This window comes from Salmo trutta, chromosome 5 (genome assembly GCF_901001165.1).
Source record: "Salmo trutta chromosome 5, fSalTru1.1, whole genome shotgun sequence".
In the NCBI taxonomy this organism is placed as follows: domain Eukaryota; kingdom Metazoa; phylum Chordata; class Actinopteri; order Salmoniformes; family Salmonidae; genus Salmo; species Salmo trutta.
The window spans coordinates 48,930,930-48,941,137 of NC_042961.1; the positions used below are offsets into that span (position 1 = coordinate 48,930,930).

Consider the following 10,208-nt stretch of genomic DNA (forward strand, 5'->3'; position numbering starts at 1 on the left):
TTGAACACTGGTTATAACTTTTTCAGCAAGACAGATCTTCCAAAGGTGGTGGAGTAGCAATCTTTACCAAGGAACACCTTCAGTGCTCAGTTGTCTCCACCAAGTTTGTCCCCAAACAATTTGATTTGCTGGTTTTAAGCATTAAACTTTCAAATAGCTCTTTGTTGACTGTCGCTGGATGTTATCATCCACCATCAGTACCGGCCTGTACCCTACCTGCCCTAAGTTATATCCTGGCCCCTTACACTAAGTCTGAATTTGTCCTGCTGGGTGACCTAAACTGGGACATGCTTAAACCACATGACCAAGTCCTAAAGCAATGGGAGTCCCTAAATCTTTTTCAGAGTATTACCAATCCCACAAGGTATGACTCCAAATACCCAGAAAAGGCTACTCTCCTTGATGTTATCCTCACAAATAATCTTGATATGTATCAGTCTGGTGTTTTCTGTAATGACCTTAGTGATCACTGTTTTATAGCCTGTGTTCGTAATGGCTGCTCAGTAAAACGACATATGCTGATTTGTCATAGACTCTTGCTAAAAAACTTTCATGAGCAAGCCTTCCTACATGACCTGGCCTCTGTAAATTGGTATAGAATTAGCTCTGTCGAAGATGCTTGGACTTTCTTTTTTAATATTTTCAGTGGTATTGTTAAACACGCCCCCATAAAGAAAATTGGAATTAAAAACAGGTTCAGCGCCTGGTTCGACTGTGATCTGAATTAATCCACCTCAAGAATTCCATTTGGCGAAAGGCTCGGCACACGCATACTCAGGCTGACTGGCTCTCGTTCAGGCAAACAAGAAATAAGTGCACTCAGGCTATCCGGAAGGCCAAAGTTAGTTACTTAAAGGAGCCGTTCTCTTTCTGTGGGTCTAACCCTAAGAAGTTCTGGAAAACGGTTAAAGAATAAATCTTCCTCCTCACAGCTGCCCATGTCACTTAATATTGATGATGTAGTTGTTACTGACAAGGAGCACATGGCTGAGCGCTTTAATCACCAATTCATTAAGTCAGGATTCCTACTTGACTCAGCCATGCCTCCTTGCCCATCCAACATTTCCTCATCTCCCACCCCTTCTTATGCAACTAGCCCCGATGCTTCTCCCTCTTTTTCCCCTGCCCAGCTACAAACTTTCTCCCTGCAGGCAGTCACCGAGTCTGAGGTGCAAAAGAAGCTCCTTAAACTTGACCCCAAAAACCATCTGGATCGGATGGTTTGGACCCTTTCTTCTTTAAGGTTGCAGCCCCTATCATCACCAAGCCAATCTCTGACCTTTTTAGCCTGTCTATCCTCTCTGGGGAGGTTCCCATTGCTTGGAAGGCAGCCCTGGTGCATTCTTTATTTAAAGGGGGAGATCAAGGTGACCCTAACTGTTATAGGCCTATTTTGCCCTGTTTATCAAAAGTGTTGGAAAAACTTGTCAATAATCAACTGACTGGCTTTCCTGATGTCTATAGCATTCTCTCTGGTATGCAATCTGGTTTCCGCTCAGGTTATGGATGTGTCACTGCAACCTTAAAGGTCCTCAATAATGTCACAATTTCCCTTGATTCTAAGCAACGTTGTGCTGATATTTTTATTGACTTGGCCAAAGCTTTTGATATGGAAGACCAATCCATTCTTGTGGGCCAGCTAAGGAGTATTGGTGTCTCTGAGGGGTCTTTGGCCTGGTTTGCTAGCTACCTCAAAGAGTTCAGTGTATAAAGTCAGAACATCTGCTGTCTCAGCCACTGCCTGTTACCAAGGGAGTACCCCAAGGCTTGACTCTAGGCCCCACTCTCTTCTCAATTTACATCAACAACATAGCTCAGGCAGTAGGATGACAGTCTTTTACTCAGCTGGCCCCTTCCTGGATTTTGTGTTAAACACTCTACAACAAAGCTTTCTTAGTGTCCAACAAGCTTTCTCTGTCCTGAACCTTGTTCTGAACACCTCCAAAACAAAGGTCATGTGGTTTGGTAAGAAGAATGCCCCTCTCCCCACTGGTGTGATTACTACCTCTGAGGGTTTAGAGCTTGTGGTAGTCACCCCATACAAGTACTTGGGAGTATGGCTGGACGGTACACTGTCCTTCTCTCAGCACATATCAAAGCTGCAGGCTAAGGTTAAATCTAGACTTGGTTTCCTCTATCGTAATCACTCCTCTTTCACCTCAGCTGGCAAACTAACCCTGATTCAGAAGACCAACCTACCCATGTGAGATTACTGAGACGTAATTTATAGATCAGCAGGTAAGGGTGCTATCGATGGGCTAGATGTTCTTAACCATTCGGCCATCAGATTTGCCACCAATGCTCCTTATACGACACATCACTGCACTCTATACTCCTCTGCAAACTAGTCATCTCTGTAAACTCGTCGCAAGACCCATAGGTTGATGCTTATTTATAAAACCTTCTTAGGCCTCACTGCCCCCTATCGGAGATATCTACTGCAGCTCTCATCCTCCACATACAACACCTGTTCTGCCAGTCACATTCTGTGAAAGGTCCCCAAAGCACACACATCCCTGGGTCGCTCCTCTTTTCAGTTCTCTGCAGCTAGTGACTTGAACAAGCTGCAAAAAACACTCACAGTTTTTTCTCCATCTCTTCATTCAAAGACTCAATCACTCTTATTGACAGTTATGGCTGCTTTGTGTGATGTATTGTTGTCTCTATCTTCTTGCCCTTTGTGCTGTTGTCTGTGCCCAATAATGTTTGTACCATGTTTTGTGCTGCTACAATGTTGTGCTACTGCCATGTTGTTGTCATGTTGTGTGGCTGCCATGCTGTGTTGTTTTCTTAGGTCTCTCCTTAGGTTGTGTTGTGGTGTCTCTGTTGTCATTGTGTGTTTTGTCCTATATTTTTATTCCCCCGTCCCCGCAGGAAGGCTTTTGGTAGGCCATAATTGAAACAAGAATGTGTTCTTAACTGACTTGCCTAGTTAAATAAAGGTTAAATAAAAAAATAAATATGCAAAATAAAGCTTCCACACAGCTGACGTGAAGTGACACCTCTACTCCAATGCAGAACAAGGGGGCGAGATGGCGCCTGTACAAGCCCCTCTGCTTTTAAAAGACAAAGGGACACCACAGGCTCCCCTTGCAGAACGAGATGCTCTGCCTCTGACAGCTTCTGAACTCTTTCCTCTCCTCCTTTGCCCTTTTTTCTTCAGGAGGGGAGAGATTTGCAAAGTGATCAAAAGATCTTCAAACTATTGCCAGTTTCCCCTCCATCACCCCATCTTTGCCGGTGTCACCTTGAAATACCTCCCCCTTTGAAGCCATATCAGAGAGGCTGACAGTGCAGATAATTGGCCCAGTGGAGGTAATGGAGGAGAGACCTGAGAGGACCTAGAGCCAACCAGGAACTGGAATCTGTTGAACCACTTCTCAAATTCTTCTATCCATCAGCAAATTCATCAAAGACAAAGTGAGGGAAGTGGTGGAGAGACAGAGAGAGGTGCAGGGCAGAGAGGGGCAGCACTTATAGCTACAGTTTACGTCTATGACATACGATTTCTGTGTGAATGCTGTCTATTTATTTGTCAACATTACTCTGCAGCCTCAGTCATTCCCTCAAAGGTAGCAATCATTGGGTGGTTTCTGGGGGGATTTTTATATGCATTTTCATACATACTCCTCTTAGCCTCACATGCATCGTGTCTAACCTGTATAGAAGCCTCAATTGCAGTAAAACAATGGGATAGAGAGAAAGAGGTGTGTGCTGCTGAAAGAGGCAGTAGCTGAGTCTCAATGGCACCCTATGGGTCCTGGTCAAAAGTAGTGCACTATGTAGGTCATTTGGGACTTGGCCAGTGTTTAATGCGGAGGCGCGGTGCCCATTGAAGTGAGGGGATGATGATCTACCTGAAAGTTTGATAGTGCTGACTATTTAAGGGTCTGTAAAGGTCAGGAGGGAGCAGTGGTTTGAGAGCTTTGAACAGCCATTACATTTTATTCCGCTTCAATGTGTGGGCTTCTGTGTACTGTGAATTGATGCTTCAGAGAGAGGATTAGTTGCTGCTGTGCTCTCTCAATAGAATAGTGTGTGTGTGTGTTGTATGTATTAGAGAGAGGCTTTGGGTAATCGTGTCGGGTGCTATAGGCGTAGTTTCATTTCACACTTTTATTCAGAGGAAAATATCCTGAGAAGCACATCTTCCCACCTAGTCGTCAATCTCTCTCTCCTCAGTCCCACCAGCATTCAGACAGACTGTATTTGTGTGAGTGATAGTCTCACACCAGCCAAGCTTCACGCTCATTCTGACCACAACCAAGAAATCAATTGGCTGTTGAGCTCTCCCTAAAGAAGCTTGGTCTGCATGCCAAATGGCACCATATTCCCTTCAGAGTGCCCTACTTTTGACTAGAGCACTAAGGGCCATGGTCAAAAGTAGTGCACAATGCAGGGAATATGTTGCCATTTGGGACACAGCCCGGTTCTGAGGTAATTACCCAACTGAGTTTGGTGGTGTGAGAGAGAAACAAATTAAAAAAATACTTTAAAACTAATTAATAAATTCTGTGTAAAAAAATACAAATAAACAAAAGTAGAGGGTTGTGAAGCAAAACTCCCTTAAGATACAATTAACAATATCTCCCTTCTCTCCCACCCACTACACCAGAGAGAGGTCCAGTTATAGCTAGAACACCATTCCTAACCCCTTAGCCAAAGGGCTAATTGCATTGCAACCTGCTTTACAGTCTGTGCCCAGCCTCACACAACTGTAGGATAATAAAAGCAGAGTGAGGACATGCAGAATGAACGGCAGAGTTTATTGCTGAGGCAATAAACTCACAGGGTGAATCCTCATTGGCCAGAGATTTCTTTGGCCTGCAAAAACAAAGAGGGGGATAGTGAACAGACCAAAAAAGAGTGTGAAGCACAGGCCCTGAGAGAGAGAGACTGAGCCCAAGTGCGAGGGACACAGCCTGAGAGAGGGAGAAGAGACCAGAGAAAGAACTCCCTTTTTGTTTTTTAACACAGCATATTGGAGCAGAACGTTGTGATCAGGGTTATCAATTCTAACAAGGGGATACTGTGCTGCTTCAGTAATGAGTGACTGTTTGGGAGTGTGTGTGTGTAGTCCCAATGCTGCACGCCCAAAATGTCAGCAACCAGGAGGTGGAGGGAAACACAGGCACAATGTGATGTGGCTGGGTGAGTGTGAATGGATTCTGAACACATTATGATGGTGCAGATCTCTCTTCTCTGTCCGTGGCACCATCTCACATATTCAACTTACAATGTGCAGACGGATGCCTCCAGCAGCCCTCCTACACAAACAGTCCATACATTTTCCTGTTTCCTCTCCTTGTCTCAGGAGCCCAAATTAACTAACTTGTGTATCGTGTTTCCATTCCAGAGATAACAATGGCAGTTTGATAGCCTGACCCCGCTTTCCCCAAAGCCCACTAATCGGCCTTCTAATGAGCATTTTATGAGTCGTGATCAAAGTTCATTGGGATGTGCTTTAGTCAACAGGATTTCTACTTTCAATGGACTCCGAGTCAGTCGGCTGGCTTATGAGCGTCGAGCCACCCCCTGCAAATTGACCTGGAGATTTATAAAGCAATTTTCAAAAGATCCCTGCGCAGACGGCCTTCACACACACAGCCTACAATCAGGGAACGGGAGGATGGAATGAAGGAAGGAATTAGCGCTTCAATGAATTTCACTTCCAATTTGAATACAGATAGGTTTGAAGGAACGTAGCCCCGGCTAAAGTGAGGCCAGTGTTTAATGAACTCCGTGTTCTCTGTACACCGGTACTTAGAAGATCAAATGCTGAGGGGCCATAGAGACATTCACTATCAGAAGGCTTCCTCAGAAGGAACAAATCACGGGTTACAGAGAGGTGATCATCAACTCTTTTCAAGAGGTTTATTTATGATAAAGGATTAATATACATTAGTCTTTCGGATCCATTCAAACTGAAACGTGCGTGCGTTAACACCCACACATAAAAACAAGAGAAATTTAAGTCACGGGTACGTCGCAGCCTGTGATGACGACGGAAAAATGTAAAAAGTGATCCCTCACAACCTTATCTTCTCTTTACACCCATGACAGAACAACAGCAGGGTTTAGATAAGTGACATTTTACCAACGCCCCTTCTTCTCTGAACATAAGTCAGTTTGTGTCCTGTAGAGAGAGGTCATTCACCACCAGTGGGGTCCAAGTAGGGGTCAGTGGTTAAAATGTCAGAGTTCAGATGGCTATGGCCAGCCAACCAGCGATCAGGAACATGCCCCCATAAGGAGCCAGTTTCCTCAGGACAGGGTTCTCCGTCAGGGCCTGGTGATACAGGGAGCCACAGAACGCCCCCATGCCCACTACCAGGAGGGTGCCCGCCTGCAGAGGGAAGAGGGGAAAGTGACTGTGTGCTTCTCCGCTTACCATTAAGGCTGACCATTTAAGACGTACACACAGCCTTCTCAGAATGTGGCATACAGTATCTGAAAATACATGTATTTGGACATCAAATCACTAATGCAAACACAAATGGAAAATACATGCAGGCGGAGGATTATAATAAACCATAGAGATACATATTTACAGTGTCTTCAGAAAGTATTCACACCCCTTGACTTTTTCCACATTGTTGTTACAACATTTATATTTTGTGTCACTGGCCTACACACAATACCCCATAATGTCAATGTGAAATTATGTTTAGACATTTTTACAAATTAATTAAAAATGAAAAGCTGAAATGTCTTGAGTCGATACGTATTCAACCCCTTTGTTATGGCAAGCCTGAATAAGTTCAGATGCATGGACTCACTCTGTGTGCAATAAGTGTTTAACATGATTTTTGAACAACTACCTCATCTCTGTACCCCACACATACAATTATCTATCCCTCAGTCAAGCAGTGAATTTCAAACACAGATTCAACAAAAGACCAGGGAGGTTTTCCAATGCCTCGCAAAGATGGGCACCTATTGGAAGGAAACCACTTGGGGATTTCACCATGAGGCCAATGGTGACTTTAAAACAGTTACAGAGTTTAATGGCTGTGAAAGAAAACTGAGGATGGATCAACAACATTGTAGTTAATCTACAATACTAACCTAACTGACAGAGTGAAAAGAAGGAAGCCTTTACAGAGTACAGAATAAAAATATTCCAAAACAAGTATCCTGGTTGCAATAAGGCACAAAAGTAAAACTGCAAAAAATGTGGCAAAGGAATTCACTTTATGTCCTGAACACAATGTGTTATGTTTGGGGAAAATCCAACACAACGCATCACTGAGTACCACTTCATATTTCCAAGCATGGTGGAGGCTATATCATGTTATGGGTATGATGTTATGGGTAACATTGAATGTTCCTCGAGTGGCCGAGTTATCAATTTTACTTAAATTGGCTTCAAAATCTACGGCAAGACTTGAAAATGGATGTCTAACAATGATCAATAACCAACTTGACAGAGCTTGAAGAATTTCAACAATAATGTGCAAATATTGTACAATCCAGGTGTGCAAAGCTCTTAGACTTAGCCAGAAAGACACAGCTGTATTCACTGCCAAAGGTGATTCTACATGTGTGAATACTTATGTAAATATTTCTGCATTTAATTTCAACAAACATGTTTTCACTTCGGTATTGTGTGTAGATGGGTTAATCCATTTTGATTTCAGGCTGTAACAACAAAATGTGGAATAAGTTTAAGGGGTATGAATACTTTCTGAAGGCACCGTATGTTCTATTACAACACTAGTGTTCAAAAGTTAATTCTGTAATTATAATGATAGGAGCGAGGTATACAGTACATACCACAGCAGGTTTCCTACAGCGAGAGGCCCCCAGCAGAGCTATGCTGTGGTAGAAGTGGTACTTGTTGGCCGTCTCATACAGCTGAGGAGAGGTAGATACATTAGAGACCAGAACTGTCTGACAAATAAGTTGACAGGGTGGTATAACATTGCAATATATTAATATTGGTTATTTTTAAGCAATAAGCCCAGGAGTGTGGTATATTAGCCATATTGCACAAACCCCTGAAGTGCCTTGTTGATTTAAAAACTGGTTACCAACATACATAGAACACCTAACAAGTATTTTTGAATCATACCTGTGGTATATCGTCTGACATACACACACAGCTGGAATGCTGTTTTAGCCAATCAGCATCAAGACCAAAGCTACCCTGTTTATAATTGTTTGTGTGTATATATAGTTGTGGCTAAAAGTTTTGAGAATGACACAAATATTAATTTTCACAGTCTGCTGCCTCAGTTTGTATGATGGCAATTTGCATATACTCCAGAATGTTATGAAGAGTGATCAGATGAATTGCAATTAATTGCAAAGTCCCTCTTCGCCATGCAAATGAACTCAATCCCCCAAAACCATTTCCACTGCATTTCAGCCCTGCCACAAAAGGACCAGCTGACATCATGTCAGTGATTCTCTCGTTAACACAGGTGTGAGTGTTGACGAGGACAAGGCTGGAGATCACCCTGTCATGCTGATTGAGTTCAAATAACAGACTGGAAGCTTCAAAAGGAGGGTGGTGCTTGGAATCATTGTTCTTCCTCTGTCAACCAAGGTTATCTGCAAGGAAACACGTGCCGTCATCATTGCTTTGCACAAATAAGGGCTTCACAGGCAAGGATATTGCTGCCAGTAAGATTGTACCTAAATCAACCATTTATCGGATCATTAAGAACTTCAAGGAGAGCGGTTCAATTGTTGTGAAGAAGGCTTCAGGGCGCCCAAGAAAGTCCAGCAAGCGCCAGCAAGCGTCTCCTAAAGTTGATTCAGCTGCGGGATCGGGGCACACCAGTACAGAGCTTGCTCAGGAATGGCAGCAGGCAGGTCTGAGTGCATCTGCAGTGAGCTCTGTCAGGAGGAATGGGACAAAATTCAACCAACTTCTTGTGGGAAGCTTGTGGAAGGCTGCCCAAAACATTTGACCCAAGTTAAACAATTTAAAGGCAATGCTACCAAATACTAATTGAGTGTATGTAAACTTCAAAGTAATTCAAAAATCAAAGAAATTAAAGCTGAAATAAATCACTCTACTATTATTCTGACATTTCACATTCTTAAAATAAAGTGGTGATCCTAACTGACCTAAAACAGGGAATTTTTACTAGGATTCAATTTCAGAAATAGTGAAAAACCGAGTTTAAAATGTATTTGGCCAAGGTGTAGGTAAACTTCCGACTTCAACTGTATGACAGGTATGACAAAACATTTATTTTTGCTGCTCTAATTACATTGGTAACCAGTTTATAATAGAAAATGCTATTTAAGCAATAACGCACGAGGGGGTGTGATATATCGCCAATATACCACGGCCGCGTTGCGTTGTGCAAGAGAACAGCCCTTAGCCGTGGTATATTGGCCATATATCACACCCCCTGGTGCCTTATTGCTTAAATAGCATATGAAACAACACTTACCACTATCGAGTAATCCTCTGGATCTTTGTTTTTGAAACCTGAATAAACAAATTGGAGATATTGTAAAGGGCCAGAGTGGTCATGTCATGTGATATCAAGAACAGTGAAGCCTATTTGTGTAACTTTATGTTTAGCCATCAGGAGCCTGCAATTCACGCCTTTTCATTCGGTTAATGTGCTTCATTTACAGTAGCTTGGAAACTGCAGCCGGAAAGCACACAGTAGGCAACATATAGCTAAATACATTGTTATTATTTAGCTCTAGTAACATGGTCCAATGAGTGACATAAGCCTGTCCTGCTGCGCATACACAACAACATGACTAACTTTTAAAGTTCACTAACGTTACACAATCATTTAATCTGGTTGTTATGCCCCGCACAATTACGAAGACGTGAATTCCTACCGTGAGCTCCGTATGCCCCGGCCGTGACAGCAAGAGCCCCGGACACTCCTGCTAACCTCTGCACAACCAAAGACGCGGTCATTGCTAAATTTTACAAGCCGATAAATGACTGAAAGATCAAGGAAACTGCAGGCAGTAGGGCGCTCTTCTGGGAGAGCACATCCGCCGGTAGAATTGTTTACTGAACCATAATGGCGCCCATCGTGTTACAGTTTACAATGTTCGGTATACATTTTATATAACTTTTAGATAACTGTTGCTCATTATGGAAAATGAAAATGTCCTTGTTTAGCCGAATAGAGCTCTTCAGACAAATGCATATGGAATGGCGCCACAAACACAACACTGATTTGCACATAAAACAGTACTTTTCTGCTATCTTCAGACATTGT

The 10,208-nt window shown here is 42.9% G+C and overlaps 1 protein-coding gene across 1 annotated transcript; it reads right to left on the bottom strand.

Annotated features, from left to right (window-relative positions):
* Positions 1–5,849: 5,849 nt before the first annotated feature.
* On the bottom strand, positions 5,850–9,988 carry LOC115194354 (transmembrane protein 256). Its single transcript, XM_029753987.1, has 4 exons — positions 9,817–9,988; positions 9,411–9,448; positions 7,777–7,857; positions 5,850–6,346 (listed from the first exon to the last, which is right to left on the bottom strand). The coding sequence occupies exons 1-4, from the start codon at positions 9,896–9,898 to the stop codon at positions 6,203–6,205; spliced, it is 345 nt and encodes a 114-aa protein (XP_029609847.1). The 5' UTR covers positions 9,899–9,988; the 3' UTR covers positions 5,850–6,202.
* Between the last annotated feature and the right edge of the window lie 220 nt (positions 9,989–10,208).